The sequence below is a fragment of the Arvicanthis niloticus genome, chromosome X (genome assembly GCF_011762505.2).
Source record: "Arvicanthis niloticus isolate mArvNil1 chromosome X, mArvNil1.pat.X, whole genome shotgun sequence".
Lineage (NCBI taxonomy): Eukaryota > Metazoa > Chordata > Mammalia > Rodentia > Muridae > Arvicanthis > Arvicanthis niloticus.
In genome coordinates this window covers 113,764,817-113,788,516 of record NC_047679.1, presented here as the reverse complement: position 1 = coordinate 113,788,516, position 23,700 = coordinate 113,764,817, and the positions used below count along the sequence as shown (strand labels likewise).

At 42.4% G+C, this 23,700-nt stretch overlaps 1 protein-coding gene across 3 annotated transcripts; it reads right to left on the bottom strand.

Moving 5' to 3' along the window:
* Positions 1-463: 463 nt before the first annotated feature.
* Positions 464-16,279, bottom strand: Znf449 (zinc finger protein 449). 3 transcript variants are annotated; one of them, XM_034486429.2, is made up of 5 exons: positions 16,205-16,279; positions 14,030-14,476; positions 9,202-9,406; positions 3,627-3,740; positions 464-3,464 (listed from the first exon to the last, which is right to left on the bottom strand). In XM_034486429.2, the coding sequence occupies exons 2-5, from the start codon at positions 14,381-14,383 to the stop codon at positions 2,581-2,583; spliced, it is 1,557 nt and encodes a 518-aa protein (XP_034342320.1). In that variant the 5' UTR covers positions 14,384-14,476; positions 16,205-16,279; the 3' UTR covers positions 464-2,580. The 3 variants fall into 3 exon arrangements, with proteins under 3 accessions (XP_034342320.1, XP_076775200.1, XP_076775199.1); XM_076919085.1 differs by lacking the exon at positions 14,030-14,476 and adding an exon at positions 14,589-15,735 and having other exon boundaries at positions 16,205-16,246; XM_076919084.1 differs by lacking the exons at positions 14,030-14,476; positions 16,205-16,279 and adding an exon at positions 14,589-16,179.
* Between the last annotated feature and the right edge of the window lie 7,421 nt (positions 16,280-23,700).

The following is a 23,700-nucleotide window of genomic DNA, read 5'->3' as shown; positions in this document are numbered from 1 at the left end:
TCTGATACTTATGAGGTGAGCCCTGTATATTACCCTTTAAGATAGGAGGAGGTAAGTCCTGTATATGGCCCAATTAGGCATGTGTATGCAATATGGTAACAATGTAACTGCATCCAAGAATTACTACACATGCTTTTTGATTTAATGCTATGAGTGGTTATTAATGGTTATTATTCTATACAGGGCACATTAAGTAACAAAGTTTTCTACCCCATATAAATGTTTCATGATACAGATGAGAGGAAGGATGCAGTTCCGATTATGATGGCCACTAAGGAGGCTAGCTAAAGCTGACTATGTGAGATGCTGAAGTAATGCCTTACCACAGCACTAGGGTCACAGTCTGAAAGTGATTCCAACTTGAGGTGGCCCTATAGATGTCTATTGGGGTGCTTGTTGCCATGCTTAGGGAAGTAGTTCTAAGTTGTTCAAATAATTATTTAATGCAAGAGAATCAGAAAGATCATATATACATTTCCACTTTATTAAAATTGTGTATAAATACAGAGCAGTTGGGCACATCCATTCTAAGGCACTGTTCTGGTTTGAATGCAATTCCACAAGAGAGGAAGAGAAGCCATTACATTCTGTATTTTTAACCTCTACATTCAGACTCCTCCCATGTTACTGGGGTCTAATTTTAATCCCAGAATTATTAGCAGCATCATACAGGGACCTGGATGCCAAGGAAAAAGACACATCCTGGCTCTGGCACTTTATATGATTTGGCACTTAGTCATAAGCTCTCTCTTGTATTGTTCTCCGTTTGTTTCCCAACTCTTGTTTAACTTGAGATACTATAAACTCTTTATGAACCTTACATATGAATTATGTTTTGTTACTACCTTCCATTAAAGAAGACTAGGACAGGCCAAGTTAGGCACATAATACATACCCGCCAAATACTTATAAATCACTTCCAAGAACTTCCTTAGTTCTACTTTAAAGATAACTGTGTATCTTCATAAAGGGAATATATACTTGAATGTCCCATTTCTTGTATCTAATAACAAGGACTAAGCTCAATGAGGATTTTCACATATCAACAGCTTTAATTGATGAGATTTTCTCCCTTACTATGAGATTTGAGTTGTTACTATGATTACATCAAAACACTTATATAAGTACCAACTCTGTGTGTGTGTGTGATTATAAGTAAAATTCAAAAAGGTTAAGAACCACTACATAATTCATAAATTATGTGAATTAGTGATCTTCACCTCCTTAAAATGGTGTGTGTGTGTGCGCGCCTAAGTATAATTAAAACTCAGAGGCTACAAGTCACTAACCCACAAATTATGTCAATTAGTGATTTTAACGTCCTTGAAATGATGTGTGTATAATACAAAATATGTATATCTTCAAATATTTTGTCCTTGAAATGATGTGTGTATAATACAAAATATGTATATCTTCAAATATTTTTTCATAAAATCCTTGAAACTAGAACTAACTAGGTTTAGGGTGACAGGACTACACTGATAGCTATAGACATACTAGTTTAAGGCAGTGTGTCCCAAGGGGTACTTGCAGAATACTACTGCAAGTTATTCCTATGTGTACATGAAAAGTGTTCTGGGGTCAGATGAGTATGGAAAGCATTGAACTACAAGAGGTGCCTCCTCGATAGACGAGGACCTTGCCAGGAGCCTCATTTGCTGAAGAGCATCACAATTCTAGGAAGAACAAACAGCTAGAAGCAATTCCCAAAATTATTTGCAGAACATCTTACAGAACAAAGTATTCTGTGACACATACTTAGAAAAACACTGACTTAGAGAATGGATACAATTTCAAAAGCACTGAAATAAGCAGGAGAGAATCCCGAAGCAGGATGAAAATCCATGCAGACTTGTTCTGCAGTCCATCTAAATACAGTTATATTCTACTTGTACAACATCAACTGCAAGTTACTTCTGCTAGACCTAGCATACAGTTATAAAGCGAACACTCAATTCTAGTGACCACACTCTAACCACCATCACCACAGACAGCCAACTAAGCAGACCAGCAAACTCCACAAAATTCCAAACCTAGGATCCCAACTTCTCGAAGCATAAAACTGTCAATGGAAACCAGCTTGTTCATTAGGCCAATGCCATCCTCTTCACCCTAATCCCCCTGAAACAACTTTAAAAGTGTTGACAAAATTCACTGTCTCATGTCTTGCCACTTGAGGCACATCTACATACTAGCTGCTTTCATAATTACACAGGAAAGCAAGTGTGCTAGGACTGGAAGTGACACCAGTACTCATCCATCAATTGGTCCTACCTATAAGCAACTGCTACTGTTTCTATGCTTTGTGCTTATGCTTACCACATGGTTGCCTTGGAACCAAACATTTCCACTGCAATTAAACAACAGAAAAAGACAGAAGATATTAAATTCAGAGGAACTTCGAGAATAAGTGGACATTCTAGAACTCAAATACCTTGAAAGATAGTTTTAAAAAATAGCACCCCTCAAAGCTGCACTTACATACTCAGACAAAAGGCTTCTAAGACAAATAGCTACTGCAGCCTACACTGTTTCTGAACTAGTGTTAACTTTGCTAGAACCTGTTTCCCTTAACGGTTCTTAAAGAAGTCCTCTAAAGTGTGTGACCTGGTGCATAATAAGGCCTGCCCTCTGCCTGAAGCTTTTAGAACAATGAGTACACTTGTATGGCTTTTCCCCTGTATGGATTCTTAAATGAATTACAAGGCTTGGTCTCTGTCTAAAGCTTTTTCCACAATAACTACATTTAAAGGGTCTCTCTTCCGTGTGTGTTCTCTGGTGCAAAGTAAGTGCCGTCAGGCGACTAAAACTTTTCCCACAATTGTGACATCTATGAGGCTTTTCACCTGTATGAGTTTTTAGATGTCTTTTAAGACTCGATCCATGACAAAAGGTTTTGCCACACTCAAGACATTTATATGTTTCTTCTTCAGAATGGGTTCTCTGGTGCCCGAGAAGGTGCGAGCGCCGAGTGAACCGCTTTTTACATACAGTGCATTCATAGGGTCTTTCTCCCGTGTGCAGTCGTTGGTGTCTGTAAAGGTCAGAGCTACGCAGGAACCTTTTTCCACATTCAGGGCATTTGTGAGGTTCCTCTCCTGAATGAATTCGCTGGTGCCCAGTAAGTTGTGACTTCCGAGCGAAACATTTGCCACACTGGGGACATCGGTGAGGTTTGTCCCCAGGACTCTTTTTCTTTGGAGGCTTCGGACTGAGAGGTTCTTCCTGGTTGGGGCTCTCAGGTCTCTCTCCTAGAGTGGGGTTCTGAGGATCTCCGAGTTTTGTTAAGTCTGTTTGTATATCCTCGGGGGATGTTTCCCAGTGATTTTCTAACTGCACGTAGTCTTTCTGCAAAATGGGACCATGGAGAGCATTCCCTTCTAAAGTTACAACAAATGGGTACAAATTTTCCAGTTTTTTCTGTTTTGAAGTATCTTCTTCATTTTCTATTCCCATCTCAAAACCTGAGAAGAAATGGAGACTGAAGATGTCATTGTGTGGGGAGTGGGGAAGTGAAGGAGGTCGGTAGTGAGTGGAGAAACTCCTGAACACAGTTCTGAGCTCGGCTCTTGGTTACTGTTGATTCTTCCCCACCTTCCCAAGAATATACAGGAATCATTACTTACCAATCTTGGGGTCAAGTAACTGTTTCATTTCTTTGGGATCTTCTAAGTCTTTTACCCACGGCTCTTCTCTATGATCCAATGGGAAGTTCATGTCAAGCTTTGGTAACTGATAACCTGGTCATAGAAGCAAAAGGGAAGAAGCATGACAATGTGGTTCACTGAGGGGTTTTCTAGAATACAGGCTAATTGCATGGACACATGCCTCCTTCCTCCTTGTTACTGTTCCTTCATCTGGAGTACTTATAAGAGTCTTTCTTAAAGATAAGAATGAAACAGCAATGGAGAAGACTATCCTTCTGTACTTTCTGGTGATTGAATCAATATGTGCTGGAGCAAAGCACTAAGTTAGTTCTGTATTTATTGTGACAAAACATTTATTTATGCTAGAGCTAAAAGATGGAACAAAGCTTTATAAAATGTTGGTATGCTGAAAACTGGGAAATAGTGCTATTGACTTCTTAACGAAGACCAGTCTAAACATATGTATCGAAGAAGAGTAGTGAAACATATGTCAAAGAACAGTAAGAAGAGTAGTGTAAACATACATGTCAAAGAAGAGTGGTGTAAAATTGTTTACTGGAATAAGTTCACTTGACTCTTCTTAGAGACATTTCAATTTTATTTTGTTTTATTTTATTTTATTTTTGGTTTTTCGAGACAGGGTTTCTCTGTGTAGTCCTGCCTGTCCTGGAACTCACTCTGTAGACCAGGCTGGCCTCGAACTAAGAAATCCGCCTGCCTCTGCCTCCCAAGTGCGAGACAGACACCCTATGTACAACCATGTCATTTCTACGACTTGCTTTCCCTCCATATCCAGCCTTCTTATTTTTTTCTGCCTCTTCCTCTCCATCCTCATTGTTGGTCACATATACTACTGTATAGTAAGATATGGTCTAGAAATGGTCAACCCGAGATAACAAATGAGTTGATAGTCAGATATTAGAATTATTAAAATGGCACACACAAGCAAATACTGATTCAAAGAAAAAAAATGTATTTCAGATTAAGTCATAAGAAACAGAAAATCCTTGTTTAACAAAATACCATGTATTTCAATTTTAAGACTATGAAATGAAAGACAGAACTCAAATGGATTTCTGTGCTGGATGTGATGGTGCATGCTGTAATTGTACACTAAGATACGACAGTTGCAAATTCCACCCCAACCTTGGTTACAGAGTGAGAACCTGTCTCAAAAAGAAAAAAAATACACTTCCTGATTCACTATTTGATCTTTGTTTGGATTTCACAGTTAAGATGAGATGAGGGTAATATGGAATAGAGCTAAAAAACTGAGGCTCACAGCTCAAAAGGAAGCTGCTGGGAGGAAACTACAAGGTGGACGAGATTAACAGCTTAAACCATACAAGACTGACTCAGAGACCACTACAAGGTGATGGATTGTAGCTACCCAACAACTGCTGGGTTTTCCTGGGGATAGGATTGACACAGCTAGAGAGGAACTAACTACCCTTTGACATAGCTGGTGGCAGGACGTCACTGATGTTAGTTGTGAAAAGAGAGAGATGCAAGAAAATGTAGATCCTTCTGGAGAGTAGAACAGAGGACCAGAAAGGATACCCTGTATATGGTAATGGCATAGCAGAGTGAGGACTGAAGCAAAGAAAAGGAGAAACTCAGAAAACACAACCCTCAGCAATATGCAAAAGCATAGCTGAAAAGTACAGCTGCTAGGGGTGGAGAATGGGGAAAATCTCTAGGAAGTGTCACAGACCTGGGATGGGAGAGGCTCCTTGGAGTCTATGGAGGTGACCTCAGCTGAGAAGCATAGCAGTGGGGATATGGAACCTTAAGAGGCTACTTTCTGTAGCTAAGCAAGACCCTCCCAGTGTAGGAATGAGGACACCAACCCACCCACAAAACTTTTGACCCCAAATCTGTCCTAGCTACAAGAAATGCAGGGACAAAGATAGACCAGAGACTAAAGGAATGGCCAACCAATACCTAGCCCACTTTGAGACCCATCCCATGGGCAAGCACTAATCCCTGACACTATAATGATACTCTATTATGTTTGCAGACAGGAGCCTAGTATAACTGTCCTCTGAGAGGCTCTACCTAGTAGCTAACTGAAACAGATGCAGACACCCAGAGCCAAACATTGATGGAGCTCAGGGAGTCTTGTGGAAGAGTTGGGGAAAAAATTGAGTACCCTGGAGGGGATAAGAACTCTACAGGAAAACCAACAGAGTCAACTAACCTGGACCCTTGGGGCTCATAGTCTTAACCACCAATCAAAGAGCATATACATGCTGATACCCCTGTAAATATGTAGCAGATGTGCAGCTAAGTCTCTATGTGGGTCCCCCAACAACTGGAGCAGAGGCTGTCCCTGCTCTTGCCTATCTGTGGTATCTGCTCCCCAACAGGGCTGCTCTGTCTGTCTTCAGTGGGAGAAGATGTACCTTACCCTGCAGAGACTAATGTGTGATGGGGGGTTACCCAGGGTGACCCACCCTCTCAGAGAAGAACAGGAAGGGGGTGGAGGAGGGACTCTGTGAGGAGAGACCTGGAGGGAGGGGCAGCAATTGGGATGTAAATTTTTTTTAAAAAGTAATTAATTAAAAAATAGTATAGCCTAGATGTGGAACATGACATCTGCAGAGCACACTGGCACTGGAGAAAGTTCTATTTCCCACTGTATGATTATGGTGTAGTACTGGAAAGCCATCTTAATCTTAAGGTCTTATCTGAACTGCTTCAGGATTCAAAGACATCCACATTATTGTTTATATACCCAGAAACCCACAAACCAATCTAGAAAGTGTTGGACTAAACACCAATAATCTACTGGAAAAGACTTACTCAAACCACTGAAAGCTCTATGCTCTGTCCTTTCTCATTACTCTTAAAATATAGCACTTGGAATCTTAGACAGAGCAACAAGGCAGGAGAAAGAAATAAAAGTGAAACAAATGGAAAAGGATGAAGCCAAAGCACCCTATTTACAGATATGTGCTTATATTTAAGACCCAAAGACAGAAGAATCTAAGATCTGATACAATTTCAACAAAGTGGCAGGATTCAAAATCAACAAACAAGACAAACAAAAGCCAGTGGCTTTTTAAAAAGTAAAACAGTACTGAACTTGAAAAAGAAATTAGAAAAACCATGCCATCTACTGTATCATCAAAAAATAGTAGGTATAGGGGTTGGAGAGAAGACGGTGACATCTGACAGCATGCAGACGCTTGTAACTTTAGGTCTGGGGAATATGATGTCTCCTTCTGGCCTCTGGGGGCACTGGATTCATGTACACCAATGCACACATAATTAAAAATGAAAATAAAACATTTTTAAGTACCTAGGAATAAACCTAACCAAGGAAGTAATGAAAACTACAAAACATGTATAAAGATAATTGAGGAATATACTAGAAGATTCACAAATTGGCAGAATTAAAATTGTAAAAATGGTACTGTTACCTAAAGTGGCCTTCTGCTTAAATGAAATGTTCAAAATTCAAATTACATTTTCACAGAACTAGAAATTAACCCCCAAAAAGTTCATATAGAAGTACAATAAATAAGAGAGTCAAAAGCAGTCCTACATAAAGAGAACACCAGAGGGTCATAAGAGCTCACAGGGAAACCATCTCAAAATAAAACAAACAAAAACAAAACACACACACACACACACACAAGCAAGCAAACAAACAAAAAAACTCAAAGACTTTAATGTTAAATCTGACTCCTTTAAACTACTAGAAGAAAGTATGGTAAATAATTTCTGATATAGGTGTCAGTAAAATATTTCTAAAAAGTACTCCAATATCTTGAAGAATAGAATTGGCCAATGGCATCCTATCATGTAAAAAACAAAACAAAACTTGTGAACAGTAATGGAAACAACAGAGTAATGTACTAGCTTAGAAAACAGGTAAAAAAAAAAAAAAACACCTTTGCTATTCATCTGAGATGAATACTATCCAGTGTGTATATAAAGAACTAAGAAAAAAAGGAAAAAAAGAAACAACAAAATAATAAGTAACACAATCAATAAATGGACAAATAAATTGAAGAGATACTTTTAAAAGTATGAAGTAAAAATGACCAAACTGGTGTGGCAACTCATGACTAACTGCAGCACCTGGGAATCTGAGGCAGAAGACTGCCATCTGTTAGAAGTCAATATATGCTACATAGTGAGTTCCAGGTCAGCTTGGGCTACAGTACACATTCCAATATGTACATATTTTTCTATTCACATGTATATATTCATATATATTGATTTTTTGAGACACGATTTCTCTTTGTAGTCCTGGCCATCCTGGAATTCTCTCTGTAGACCAAGCTTCCCTTAAACTAGAGATCCATTTCCCTCTGCCTCCACAATTCTGGGATTAAAGGCATATGCCACCACCACTCAGCTTCACACACATACTCTCACAAACATACACACTCACACACACACACAAAACAGCTAGATAATATATGGTAACAACTGTAGTTCTGATGTGTAGCTGTTCTATGGTATTTCCTCCAAAACTGAACATTCCAGTCTGCAGGGAAGCCTTTAAGATAAAAGGTAAACAACTCGGTATAGCTACAAAGAAGATTCGAGAACAGGCCAAGCTGCAAAGAAGACTCAGAGACTAGACCTGATATCTGGAAGAAGCAGAAAGCAGTTGAGTGTGCCAGAAGAGGTTTAGACCCACTGACAGACTTGTTCGTGTATCAGGCATTTCTGTTTTGTAACTCTGGTTGGTCTCACTGATTTCCACTTTCTGGTTCTCTTTTGTTGTCTCAGGGTCCTACAGTTTAGTCCAAGTGCTAACATGCTGAAGCTATGCCCACGAGAATAAGGGTTCCAGCCACATTTGAGCCAAATCTTTCATGGGGGCTAAGGGAGAGATGGGGCAGAGAACATGGCTAATGATATGACAGAATCCCAAAAGGAAGGGAAACGCGAAGGCATGCAGGCTACATGGTTCAGCTGCCTTTCTCTACTGGACCTAGATCCTTGCTGTGTCAGAGCCAATTGGCTTAAAAAATCAGTTTGTGTAGCACTTATCTGGATTAAGTTGACACAGTGGCTCTCAACACATTCTAGAAACACTCATGTGGGATTTTATTATATTGACTTTTTTCACCCCCTACAAATGACTGGATCATTTTTAAGGATTGGAGGAGAGCATTTTGCAAAGTATTCTACTTGAATGGACTTTTTATACCATAAAAGTAAACTTTCCTTTGGGTCTCATAGCATAGGCTCAAAATTTGGTGGACAACTGTGTCCTCACCAGTTGGGAGGATGTGAACTCCCATTGGTTGTTCACCAAGGATGTGGCTTTCCCAAGTCATATCCTTGGTGAAAATCCCCTTGGGCAAGGCCATCACTATAATCAGCTCCCAAGGACATTCTAGTCAATGTGCGTCACTCCCCAGTGTTCATAGAAAGAGGGATTCCTCCTCATGTTCTCAGCCCTCTACCTCTTTATGTCAGTGGTCCAGTGCCATTGGGGGGATTCATACTTCTAACCCAAACTGAAAGCCCTGGAGCTCTTTGGCTCTCACACAGAAACACCTAACTAAAAAGAAAGCCCTTGCCTTACCAGGGTCCAGAAAGGACTGGCATTCACCATCAGCATTATAGTTCAGATCTTGTGGCCCAGCTTGTGGAATCCAGGCATCTGGCACTGGGGGTTCCTGAACAGGTTCCATCACTTGGAGTGCAGGTTCCTCCAGGTGCAAGTTAGGTGGCATGGGTACTGTTCCAACTGGTGCCAGTTCTTCCAAGAGCATGTCATCCATGTCAATCTGAGAGAGAGGCCAAAACATATCACTCCCAAGTCAAGACTTCACTGGAAGGAAGGCTAGTTTTACCACTTTCTAAGTCAGACATTCCTTACCAACAAGTACCATGAGACACACATGTAACTTTAAAGTCCCCAGGGGTTCCAGTAGGCATTGCATTAAAGAACAAACAAACAAAACCCACCAACAGCAACTAACCAACCAAACCCACAACAAAACAGGTGTGTTGACTGGCCTAGGATGTGCTTATTACAGAATATACAAAGTACCAGGCTTTCAATAGAAACCAACGCAAATAATCACTAGGGACTTATTCCCCCTGCTCCTTCCTCTGTACAGCTGAATGGTATTGGTATAGAAATAGACAGGTGGGATCAATGGAATTAAATAGAAGACTCAGAAGTGCCTATGGACACTTGATTTCTGACAAAGAAGCCAAAACCATATAGTGAAAAAGGGAGAGCATTTTCAACAAATGATGCTGGTCTAACTGGATGTCTGTATATAGAAGAATTCAAATAGATCCATATTTATCACCTTCCACAAAACTCAAGTCCAAATGGATCAAAGAACTCAACATAAAACCAGATACACTAAATCTACTAGAACAGAAAGTGGGAAATAACCTTGAACTCATTGGTACGGGAGAAAACTTGCTGAACAGAACACCAGTGGCTCAGGCTCTAAGATCAACAGTTGTTAAATGGGACCTCGTGAAACTAAAAAGCTTCTGTAAGTTAAAGGACACTGTCGATAGGACAAAAAACAGCCTACAGATTGGGAAAACATCTTCATTAGCCCTACATCTGACAGAGGGCTAATATTCAAAATATGTAAAGAACTCAAGAAGAGACAGACAATCCAAATAACCCAATTAAAAATGGGATATAGAGATAAACAGATAATTCTCAACAGAGGAATCTCAAATGGCCTAGAAGCACTTAAAGACATGCCTGTCCTCTGAGAGGCCCAACAAGCAGCTGACTGAGACAGACAAAGACACTCACTCCTAACCAATGGACTGAAATCGGGGACCCTTATGGTTGAATTAGGGAAAGGCTACAAGAACCCGAGGAGGAGGGTGATCCCATAGGAAGACCAACAGTCTCAACTAACCTGGACCCCTGAGATCTCTCAGACTCTGAGCCACCAACCAGGCAACACACACCAGGTGGTCCAAGGTGTTCCCCCCTCCCCCCACACACATATACAGCAGAGGACAGCCAGGTCTGGACTCAGTGGGAGATGTATCTAATCCTGAATAGATTTGAGGCCCCAGGGAGTGGGGAAGGCTGATGGGATAGAGTGGGGTGGGGACATCCTCTTAGAGACAGAGGGGGGGAGGAATGGGATGAGGAACTGTGGGAGGGCAACCAGGAGGAGGGTAATGAATAGACTGGAAAAAATAAAAGTAATAAAAAAATAAAAATAAAATAAAAAAGAAATGTTCAACGTTTTTAGTGATCAGGGAAATGCAAATCAAAATGATTCTGAGATTCCACCTTACACTCATCAGAATGGCTAAGATTAAAAACTCAGGTGACAGCAAATGCTGGTCAGAACATGGAGAAAGAGGAACACTCCTGTATTGCTGGTGTGAATGCTGACTTGTACAACCACTCTGAAAGTCAATTTGGTGGTTTCTCAGAAGATTGGGAATAGTTCTACTTCAAGACTCAACTGTACCACTCTTGGGCATGTACCCAAAAGATGCTCCACTATCTCACAAGGGCACTTGCTCAACTATGTTCATAGCAGATTTATTTGTAATAGCCAGAAACTAGAAACAACTTAGATGTCTTTCAACTGAAGAGTGGATACAGAAAATGTGGTATATCTACACAATGGAATACTACGCAACCATTAAAAACAAGGATATCATAAATTTTGCAGGCAAATGGATGAAACTAGAAAATATCATCCTGAGTGAGATAACCCAGACCCAGAAGGACATACATGGTATGTACTCATTAATAAGTGGATATTAACCATAAAGTACAGGATAATTAACAGACCGGAAGAAGCCAAATAACAAGGAGAACACAAGGGAAGATGGTTCAATCTTTCTCAGAAGGGAAACAAAATAGATATCAGAGGTCAGTGGAATGGAAGTAGGGAACTGGGTGGAAGGGGGGATGGGGTGGGGAGTGGGGCAGAGGGGATTATACCTAGGGAGAGCAGGGAAGATAGAAGGGAGATTGGCTGGGGGATGTGGACAATCTCTAGGATGTGCCAGAGACCTGGGATGGGGGAAGTCCCAGAGGGTCTAAGCAGAAGACTCCAGCTGAGATTCCTAGCAGTGGGGAGTATGGATCCTGAAGCGGCCACTTCCTGTAGCCAGGCAGGACTCCTAGTGGAGAGATAAGGACAGTAACACACCTACAGAACTGTGTCCTGCCTATGAGATATTAAAGGACAAAGATAGAACAGAGACAGAGGGGGTGGCTAACTAATGACTGCCCCAAACTGAGACCCATCCCATGAGCAAGCACCAATCCCTTGACACTATTAATGATACTCTGTTATGCTGTTATGCTTACAGACAGGAGCCTAGCATAACTGTCTCCTAAGAGGCACCACACAGCACCCAATGGAAAGAGATGCAGAGACCCACGGCCAAACAGTAGATATAGCTGAGGGAGTCTTAAAAGGAAGAGTTGGGAGAAAGACTGAGGAACCCAAAGAGGACAGGGACTCCACAGGAAGATCAACAGAGTCAACTAACCTGGACTCTTTGGGGCTCCCAGAGACTGAATCACCAACCAAAGAGTGAGCACAGACTGGATGTAGGCCCCTGCACATATGTAACAGATGAACAGCTTGGTCTTCATGTGGATCCCCCAACAACTGGAGCAGGGGCTATCCCTGAGCCTGTTGCCAACCTGCATGCCTGTGAATCCTGTACCCCTAAATGGAGAGCCTTGTCTGGTCTCAGTGGGAAAGAATGCACCTAGTCCTGCAGCCAACTTGATGTGCATGGTGGGGAAGTGGAGGTGTGGGAGGATGGGGGTGTGGGTTGACACCCAGAGGGGGGCTTCTTCTTCTAAGGTGAATGGGGGAGGGCTTACATGAGGGGTTACTGGGAGGAGAGGAAGTGCTGATACTGGGTTCTAAAGCAAATAAATAAATAAATTTAATAAAAGAAAAAAAAACCAAACTAACCAACCAACCAACAACAAAACAGGTGTGTTGACTGTACTAGGATGTGGTTATTACAGAATATACAAAGTACCAGGCTTTCACTAGTAACCAACGAAAATAATCACTAGGGACTTATTCCCCCTACTTCTTCCTCTGCACTAAGTCTCTACAGGGAGTATGCATTTCACATTCAGCTAATTCCAGCTGCACTAGCTACACTGTAAGCACTCAAGTGCCAGGCGTGGCTTACAACTCCTAAGAGACACAGGGAATGACTAGATCTCCCAAAGACAAAAATCACACAATAGTTAGGAATTGCTCTAGCACAAGCAGTTCCAGGATTTGTTCCTTAGTTTTCACCAAAACAAGGAAGATAAAGGAAACTACTCAACCATACTGTCCTAGAGATGCACAGACTTTTGGTGACTTCCTAGGCAAGCCACTACTTATGCTGACGTCATCAGCTCCAGCAAACCCCATCCCAAGCTCCAAGGCCTGTGAATGTCAGGCGGAAGCTCTTGCTACTTCCTTATGGGGAAGACTGCTCTGTGTTCAACTTGCCCTGCGCTCACCTATGCCCTCCTTGAACAGAAGCTTCCAAAAGTTACTTCTGAACAGAAGGCGACATGCTGGCAGGCAGTGCTACTGAACATTAATGGGCCAGAGACAGGTATATCCCTTACAATGCAGAGCTCTTCCTACGCTCTCCCAAACATCAAACTTCTTCAAACCTTTCATGTAGATGAAAAGAACCTAGCAAGAACCCTGTTGACTAAGAAACTTGTATATATTTTTAGCACTTGTGCACAAACCAGAGAAAACCAAAGAATTTATTCCCTTTTACCAAGACTTTTTTTTTTTTTTTTGGCTACTTTGTAAAATCACATCATCAGGGACAACACTGCTCAAAGCCCTGGAACTTTGGTCAGAATTCCTGCCTCTCCCATCACAGTAATTGAAAGCAGAGAGGCTGGCATGGGATCACTTCATGATGTCTTCCCCTGAAGTAAAGAACAGACATACTGTAAAAAATGTGTATCAGTTGACACTAACTATGTTGCTTTTCTTTGCATTCTTTCTACATTCTACTTGACTCAACGCTAGCCAGATCATTCTGGAAAGAACCAAATAATAGTTTAGAATGTGTGGGCCACACTTACTCTTTCCTCTCCTCTTTCTTCTGTTTTGAAAAGCAAAAACTTAGAAACTATCTAGAACCTTAGAGTTCACAGTCAATCATACTGTGGCAGGAACTGGCTAGCAAGCCATAGAGCCAAGCATTGCTAACTGTGATTGAAATTTCTAGATACACTGGAGAGCCTCAGACCTATATGCTGATTCCAGCAGAAGAGAACATTGGAAAAGACTTTGGGGAAGCCTTGGGGCTGTGGAATCAGAACCCAAAGGTTGGATGCAGACCCAGCAGCCTGAGGACCTCTTTTTGTTCCCCTGAGAACAGAGACCCCACGTTTTTGTTTTTCTCACCTGTGGTTCTGGTATCTCAAGCTCTCTTTGTAAGTCTTCAATGAGTGATACAACTCTTTCTCTATTGTCTGGGCAGTGTTCCCTCACCCAGGTCTCTATTTCTGTGGGCAGAATAGTTAGGAATTGCTCTAGGACAAGCAGTTCCAGGATTTGTTCCTTAGAACGCATCTTTGGCTTCAGCCACTGGCAGCAAAGCTCCCAGAGTTTGTTGAATGCTTCATGAGGCCCGGCAGCTTCTGTGTACTGGAACTGCCTGAACCGCTGTCGGAAAACTTCACAGTCAGTGTCGTACTCTTGGAGCACAGAGCCCTGATTCAAGGAGGCCTGGATTGCACAGCCCAGGGCCACAGCCATCACCTCTTCTAGGAGTTTCCAGTTTATCTGGGGTCTATTGTCTCAGATTCCAGGTTTTTCCTCTCTGTAATAATCTGGGGGAGCCACTTACAGCTGAAGACAGGAAAACAGGAAAAGGAGAGAGAAAGAGAGAGAGAGAGAGAGAGAGAGAGAGAGAGAGAGAGAGAGAGAGAGAGAGAGAATGGTTACAACACGGCATACTCACCACCCGTAACTCCACGGAGCTTGGCCTTCTCCCACAGAGACTTAAAGGAGGACCTCACAGGCTTTCTGGTGCTTTCAAGAATCAATCAAAGCTGGGGCCTTACTTCCCAGAAGAACATTTATAGGCACAATCAATTGTACATATATTTCAAATCTTTACAAAATCTCAACAAAACCCACACATCCTCTAAATTCTCGAGTCTGGAAAGCACTATTCTATAAGACAATTATACCATATGGTATTGTAAGTTGAACCAAAAATTCAATTTGCTTTCTTAGATATGCCAGATAAGTGTAAGGTGCTCAGTGAATAGCATCATGCAAAGCACTTCTCTAATATCTTACAGCAACAGGTAAGAACTCTGCCTTTTCATAAGGCCCCATGGGTCTGCAGGCATTTAATTCCATCCCTACTCTAATTCCATGTCTATATGGAGATTTCAAAAGAAATGCAGGAGGGATAATACTATACTTCTGAAATAACTAAAAGTATCAGGGTATTTTTAGTGCCATCTCTGAGGTCACAGGGTTGCTTATATACAAGTTATAAACAGGTTATATACAGAGCTCAGGACCTGAATATGCACATATATTAGGGACCCCCGCCCCTCCAATTTGCTGAGGCAACTCTTATACCTGTCCTAAGATTCCTGAGAGGATTCAAGAAAAAGAGGCCTGAACCTCTTCCCACTCTGTCAACTGGACTGAAACTGATTTCATATCACCCATTACTGTAACAGTGACCCGTTCTTCTGTGCCAGATGTATTCAGGCATAATTCACTGTGTAATCCTCACACCCAAATGCCTCTGTCTGCAATAAGCACATAATGATAGCATCAACTTCATAAAAAAAATTCTTCGAGGATCAAATGGCACAGAAGTGAATAGCAGCCTGCCTGGCACAAGGCGAGAACTCAAGTGAAGTTTATTGCTGGTCAAGACTCCTTCCTAGGAAGCTTCTAGTTTCCTGAGCCCAGGCATGTAACCGTTGCTGGAGGACATCCAAGGATCTGTAGTCTTTTGGCTGTGGACCCACTAGTTAATCTCCTCCAGTCTCACAGCTGGCTAGAGAAGCTTCTCCTGGCTGACCCAAAGCCTTCCACCACGTCTACCGGGGAAGTGATCTTCTAGGTTTCTTTCCTGGGCCCTACATAATAAAAACTTCACTTCATTAAGGAACAGTGTTCTCCCCCGCCCCAAAGCTTGCCTCTGAATCCACCCTCATAGGGCCTACCCATACGGCACCGTTAAGAAAAGAGGGCACTTGGACAAACAGCAGGCGTGACATGTCCCTGAAAAGCCTAAAAGCTGGTTTAAAACCCCATGCCAATGTTAGGGACGTGGTGCCCAAGAGCTTTTGGATGACAATGTCCGACCACCGAGATGGGCACTCCCAGCCATCGTGGGCTCCCAGCAAGGCCTGGCCAGGTCGCAGGGAGCGGCGGCGGGGTCCCTGAACGAATAGGGGCCCGCCGCTCCTCGTTGCTCCTGGGGCCTGGAGCCCACGGCACATATGAAATTTGCCAGTTCGTGTGGCCCCAGCCTGCAAAAAGAGCCCCGCTACCCGCGCCCGCGCCCCAGGGACAGCCACGCCCTCTGTCCGCTCCGGGACTCACCGCCTCTGCGCCCACGGCTCTCCCAAGCTCTCCGGCAACTGCCCAGGGCGCAGGCGCACAGCCGCGTTGAGTACTACAGCTCCCGGCAGGCTCTACGCCGCCAGCCGCTCTTATAGCCCACAAGGATGCTGACGTGGGAATGGCTGGGACTCTTGTAGTCTTCCACCTAGTTTCAAGCTGCGTTGGAAGAGCTCCTATTTCCGGTCTTATAGCTTCTTGGTCCTAGGGGATTGGGTGGGACGAGCCCTGAGTAGTGAGTCAAGTAAGGGCTACTTCCCAACAGCTTTAGATTAATTGATGCAGGTGGGGGAACAACTTTGTTTAAAACAGCCCCTACCCACTCAGTGATTCTCAAGCCTCGAGGGGAGGGGGTTCTTGGAAAAGCATTTTTTAAAACTCAGATTTCTGGGTCCCTAACGACACCCTGGAGAGCAAGAGCTTAGAGCCGTTTTAATAATTTTTTTAGGGGAGGGGATGCTGACTCTGATCTGTCTTGTCTGTGGGCCACAGTGACCCTGAATATACTTCTTAGTTTTTTCTCTTGAAAGCTTAGAGCTTCCATCTAGGGAACCCCTCTATACCTTTCCACCTTCAACAGCCCCCAGTGATCTCTGGAGTTTTAGTATTAGTCTTCAAGTCTTCCAATTGGTTCGTTGCTTTTTTTTTTTTTTTTTTTTTTTTTTTTTTCCCTTGGAAGCAAACTTTCCCTTCTCCTTTGTCAGTGAGTTGTAGTGAGACTTGGGCCAAGGGCCCCTAAATACAATAGCGCTGATTGGGAAAACATGCTCATCTTGGTCTGAGGCTGGGGCTATTGTTCTGTGTGTGCCAGATTTTTAGCACCAGGACTTTGTTTGCCTGAGAACCAGTATCTAGACCTGAGTGTGTCCAAGATAGCAAAGAAAAAGCTGCCTGTTCTTGTGTCTCCTTGAGGATCGGGTGGAAGCAAGACAGACATGGGAGGAGCAGGGTTGTTGGCAGGCACTGAAGACAGCTCCATCCTAGCCAAAGTTGTTCTCATTAGCTGAGGCCTGGAGCCCCTGACTCAAGTCCTGCAAAGCCATTGTTACACTACCAGAGCCCTAGTCATCTTTGACAGCAAGAGTAGCTGATCTCAACCAAGGTCTTATGGGAACCTGATGAGTCTTTTGGGTCTGAGAGTCAAATGGAACTTCACAGAGGCAGGACCTGTCCCCACTGGACCTATCTCCATCCTGTGCTTTTGAGAATTGGAAGGAGCTACAACCTTTATTAAAAAATGTGTGATTTGTTTAGAGAGAGCCTAGAAACCTTGGAGAATATGTTAAGAGGGAAGATTGCTCTGCTTCAAAGTTGTCCCCAAGATGGGAGACAGTTCTGTTTGTTTTCTAGGTTCTGTGTTCATGTTGCTGTTGTTTTTTTCTGTTTCTTTTTCTGGGAATTGAACCTAGAACCTCACACATGCCCTGTTATTTCTTTTTAAAAAATATATTCTTTGAAAATTTTATACCTGCATACAATATATTTGTATCATATTATCCATCCACTATTTTAAATTAACATATACTAATTGTACAAGTAAAGATATTATGACATTTCCATGCATGCCATTGTTAGGAGGTAGTTTCCTGAGTTCAGCCATCTCGGGAACAAGTTCCATCTTGCTGACAAGGGTCAAAACTGAGTTTAGGTTCCCAGACCCCGGACCTCAACCCCTATCCTGCTTCTTCAGATGTCTCATGACCAGTAAAGGATGTAAAGAGGGAAGATGCTGTTATCCTCTTACCTAAACTAAGGCACAGAAGTCACGAATGTGCAGCCGGTCTACGTGCTGTTTATCCATTCATTTGCACCTTTATCTCTGTAGATTCCAGGTCAGAGTCCAGGAGGACCTGACTTCATAAGGTGACTCAAGGACCCTGGAACCAGGTGACCCAGATAAGGCCCAGTCATCAACAGGAACTTCCTTGCTTAACCCCTTGTGTCAAAGTATGATTGGTCAATGCAACAGCTCACCCGAATCCCCCTAGCTTTGTGCTCCCATCCTGTAATAATGTACGATCTCCCTTTAGGAATGTGGTACAGATCCCTAACTGGCCACCTCCCTGAGTGCTCAGAAAACAGAGCTCTCATTTTTAAGTTTCTGAATCTGAAGTGAGTGACTTTTCTTGGTGTCTACCCTGAACTCAACACCATGTACTTTGGTCATAGTCACCTGTCTTTTCTTTCCCCTTCCTCGTTCCTAATAACCTTCCTTTCACATTAATGTTCTTTTTATTTTTCTCTAGATGCCACATATGAGAATAGCTTATTTTGCTTAATGTTCAGCCCTATCAATTTTATGACAATGCCGTAATTCAATTTTCTGTTTTTGTTTGTCGGTTTGTTAATTTTTTTAGAAGATCCTTTTGTGTTGGCCTCCTAAATTGTAGGATTACAGGTGTGCACCCTCACATCTAGTTATAATTTCACTTTTTATGGTTGACTGAATATCATCCTTTCTTTTTTAAAAATTTAAAAAAATTTTAAAATGTATTTTATATGACAAGTACACTGTCGCATTGGATCCCATTACAGATGGTTGTAAGCCACCATGTGGTTGCTGGGAATTGAACTCAGGACCTCTGGAAGAGCAGTCAGTGCTCTTAACCGTTGAGTCATCTCTCCAGCCTTATATTACCCTTTCTTTACCCACTGACTCAGCCATTGTCCATTCAGATTTTCTGGATTAGTCTAAGAAGACCTATTTCTGGCTGTGATACTTTAATAGCTTAGTCTGGAAGATTCCTCCCCCAGATTCCTTCCCAAATCCCAAGTGTAGTAAATAGTGTGATATTGTTTTTGGCTTCCTTAAGAAGGCAGGTTTACTTCAATAAAAATATCAGCTGTGCCCTTAGATCAAAAGGTGCTTTCAAAACTTGCCTATTGACTACTGTCTGCGGGATTCGGAAGTTGTGAAGTACTGAGGCAAAGCAGGCTCTGCATATTCATGAACCCACGGCAACTGCGGTTGCCTTCAATACCTGTGCAGATCAAGCCAGTCACCATTCCAGCATGGAGGAGGAGCTTCTTCCCATAACTGAAGAGTTAGGATGGCTCCTCAGGGAGGAAGAGTCAATTTTCTTTAATTGTGTGGTCCCTGGTAGGTCAAACAAGCTCTAATGGATGTCCCCACACCTCTGAGTCTATGGGCAGCACAAATTGGATCTTTGTGGGTTATTAAACAAGAAGAGGACATAAAGTTGGGGTAGGAGTGGCTCTTAGAGAGGAATTAGGAGTGAATATGATCAAAATATAGCATATGCATGTATAAAAATGTCAAAGAATTAATAATATATTTTATTAAAAATCAATTTTGTGGGGCTGGAGAGATGCCTCAGGGGTTAAGAGCATTGACTGCTCTTTCAGAGGTCCTGAGTTCAATTCCCAGCAACCACATGGTGGCTCACAACCATCTGTATTGGGATCCGATGCCCTCTTCTGGTGTGTCTGAAGACAGTGACAGCATACTTACATATATCAAATAAATAAATCTTAAAAAAGAATTCGGATTAAAAAAAAAGGCCGAGCAGTGGTGGCACACACCTTTAGTCCCAGCATTTTTGGGAGGCAGAGGCAGAGGCAGAGGCAGACAGATTTCTGAGTTCAAGGCCAGCCTGGTCTACAGAGGGAGTTTGAGGACAGCCAGGGCTATACAGAGAAACCCTGTCTCAAAAAACAAGCAAACAAAAACCCAACCAACCAAACAACAACAACAAATACATTTTCTGAAGTAATTATGACATAGGACCAGAAAGTTGAAAAAAAAGTCTGTAATAGAGTAGTGGCTATGAATTACTAGTCTTGCCACCCGGAAGCAAATGCTCTTTGTAGTCTTTAGTCTTACTAACAATTATGGAGAGGATATTTACTAGCTCCGTAGCTGCATACCGAGTTCTAGGTGTATCTCAACTTGTTAAAATCAGCAAAATCACTTCTGGAACAGCAGCTACTGTTGGGATTGCCACTTTATTAAATTTATAATGATCCACTGCTGTCTTCCAAAATCTGCCTGGCTTCCACATGACCCAAATAGGCAAGTTGAATGGAAAGATGGTGGGGGTCACTTAACTGTTTATAAAAAGATAAAGAGATTAAGAATATGTTCTGTGGTTGTGTGGAAAGATATGGGGAAAGGGGATGTCTTAGTGGGCCCATGTCAAGACATCTGTTCCTCCTGAGGGACCAGTCTCACACCAGTATAAGTATAGAATAGTTTATTCAGGGCATGGAGAGGGGATCCAGGAGGGTAGGAGAGGGAGAGAGAGAGAGAGAGAGAGAGAGAGAGAGAGAGAGAGAGAGAGAGAGAGAGGAAGAAGGAGGAGGAAGAGGAGGAAGAGGAGGAGGAGGAGGAGGAGGAGGAGGAGGAGGAGGAGGAGGAGGAGGAGGAGGAGGAGGAGGAGAGGAGAGGAGAGGAGAGGAGAGGAGAGGAGAGGAGAGGAGAGGAGAGGAGAGGAGAGGAGAGGAGAGGAGAGGAGAGGAGAGGAGAGGAGAGGAGAGGAGAGGAGAGGAGAGGAGAGGAGAGGAGAGGAGAAGAGAGGAAAGAAGGCTGGCCATAACCAAGTAGAGACAGGGTGAAGGAAAGGGGAAAGGGTGAGGGAATAGGGAGAACCAAGAGGCAAGAGAAGAGCAAGAGATCAAGAGAGAGATGAGGGGGCAAGCAGCCCCTTTTATAGTGGGTCAGGCCTACCTGGCTGTTGCCAGGTAACTGTGGGGGTGGAGTTTAGACAGAATGCTAACAATCACTGCCTCTACATGCTTCAAATCCTTAATGTGGGGCCAGTCTGTAATTCTCTCAGGAATGGAATACTGGTGTTGTTTTAGTATTTACTACAAAAAGTCAGTTCTAATGGTTTCCACATGGGCTAATCTATTGCAATAGTGCTCATTGTACAGGTGAAGGTAAAGGTGTGGAAATTCTGACAAGTACATCTATTCCAACTAAACATTTGAGAAGTGGGGAAATAACTGTAGAGTGGATTCAGAGACACATTGGTCCCACTGACCCAGAATGGAGCTGCACTAAGACTCCATTATCACCTGATCTTTATAGCCCTCTACTCTGACTGGTAGATCACAGTGATGCCTTAGGTCTCCTGTAAGCATTGTAGTTTCATATTCAAGAACGCCCAGTTGTTTCATTTTCTGTATTGCCTATTCATCTAGTAAAAGGCCTTGCTTGTCTTCAGGGAAATCTGGCAGAATGATGTTCTTGAGACTGCGGCAGGGAATGAGGCCTATCCTTTCTCAAAGGAGCATGGCCTTCCCTTTCATTCAAGAGGCCATAAGTATAAAACTGGCTCAAATCTGAAAAGTAGTTTAGAGTTTGATGGTTACAATTACTCTATGAATTCTGTCTAAAACTTCTTTGCTTATATACACCCAGTAAGAATTTAGGCACTAGGTAGTGGTGGTGAATACCTTTAATCCTAACACTTGAGAGGCAGAGCCAGTCTCTGACTTCGAGGCCATTGTGGTCTACAGAATGAGTTCCAGGATAGCAGGGATGTCTCAAAAATCCATATAGATAGATAGATAGATAGATAGATAGATAGATAGATAGATAGTCGGCTCACCTATTTCTCTTTAAGGGACATTATGAACAATTAAGTCAGGGTCATAAATGTCTTCACTTGGTTGATGCCACCCTAATAATTTCCCCAATTCCTCCATTGCTTTATGTACACAGGTTCACGGGGAGCAGTTCCCACCGAACTTTTTGATCCGCAAAGAAACAACCACAGAGTTCCTAAAGGATTAGCGAGGTGGAATGGGGTGCGGTGGGATGGGGACTGGAGGTGTGCAGGCTGGCTGGGTGTATTTTAAAAACCTGCCTGGTGGGTAAGTAGATCTTTAACATTCTACTCTCCCTAAGCCTTTGCATACAGTATACTAAGACTGCTCTATCGTTCCTACTCTATTTAATGCAAGCTTCCCTTTGGTTCACATTCCAGTGAAACTACTAGAGCTCTTTCTACACCCCATGCACCATTTATGATATTTTTTGGCAGTAATCCTCACTCCGCAGATGAAGGAGACGGTGTCCTGGCCTCTGAACCCAATTTTGCACATGCTCAGCAACAGCTCCACTGAGCTGATATCTCCAGCCCTTTCTAACTCCTTGAGTTTTACCATTAAATTCAGAATCACTATGTTCTGGCCCAGTATCAGTACATCCAACTTGATCCAACTTTATATGCTTCCCATGTTATCTCAATTTGTTTTGGAACTGTGAAGTTTTGGTTTTAAAGAATTTTTGTAACAACAATTAAAGAAAAAGAAGCTATAAAATCTGAATGAAAAGCAAAGAGGGAACGATTTGGAGGGAGAAAAGAGTACAGGGGAAATGATGTCATAATCACACTATTATTTTTAGATTTATTTATTTATTTATTTATTATTTATTTACTTACTTACTTACTTTTTATGTGTTTAAGTGGTTTTGTCCACCACATGCATGCCTGTTGCCGGAAGAGTCCAGAAGAGGGCAGCAAATCCCACAAAACTGGAGTTATGTGTGGGTTATGTGCTCTTAATAGCTGACCCATCTCCTCAGGTCCTGTCCCACACTCTTAACATCTGCCACTCACAGGGTCTAAATTCTTGTGTTTATGAGTTGGAAAGCAAAGCGATCTTTAACTGTAGCAAACTTTGTCCTTATATCTCAGCTTTTGAGGGCTGCTAGAATTTAAGGCTACTTTTCAGTCTAGAAATAAGCAAGGTTGTTTATGAGGGAGGAGATCCTGAGGCAAATCATCCTTGTCTTGCAAAGCAACTGACTAATAGAAGCCATTAAAGTTTCTTCAGGGTTCATGTCAAAGAGGTAGAGAGAAACCTTTTTCTTATTTATTTATTTATTTATTTATTTATTTTTGTTTTGTTTTAGGAGACAAGGTATCTCTATAGAGCTCTGGCTGTCCTGGAACTCACTAAGTAGATCAATCAGGCTGTCCTCAAAGTCACAGAGATCTGCCTGCCTCTGTCTCCGCCTCCTGAGTTATAGGATTAAAGCCCCACGCCACCATGTCCAGCTTCAAAGGAATTTTTTTTGTCCAAGAAGACTCAGTAGACTTTAGAGATTCAGTACCCACAGCGTTACCAGGCTCTTCCCTTAAGTCCACATACCAGTGTTACCAAATACCTTTCCTTTTCCAGCAGTGCCTTTATCAAGAGTCATTCCATTCAGCTTTTAGCCTGTGGCTACAGGAGATACAGGCTTCCTTTGGAGCACGTATAGAAGCTTCCTGGTAATTTTTGTGGTGTTGGATCTGGGAATTTGAATACCAGAGTTTCTCTTTTTTGGTTATCATTTTCTCTGTCTCTGTTAAGACCAACTAGCTAGCCTCATCATATTTCTTGGTTGCAATAAAATGTTCCAAGATGCCCAGTACGTGATCACCTCAAATCTTAAGCTTTCATAAGCATTTTGCTAAGATTACCTAATACTGACATTTCACTTACCTGTATTTCTTATCACAGAC

Excerpts from the sequence above, each read along its gene's own strand:
- Znf449 (XM_034486429.2), bottom strand. The coding sequence starts at position 14,383 with ATGGCTGTGGCCCTGGGCTGTGCAATCCAGGCCTCCTTGAATCAGGGC. Across the intron at positions 9,407-14,029 it reads TTGAGATACCAGAACCACAG|ATTGACATGGATGACATGCT; the intron begins GTGAGAAAAACA and ends CCTCTCTCTCAG. Across the intron at positions 3,741-9,201 it reads CCAGTCCTTTCTGGACCCTG|GTTATCAGTTACCAAAGCTT; the intron begins GTAAGGCAAGGG and ends TTCTATGACCAG.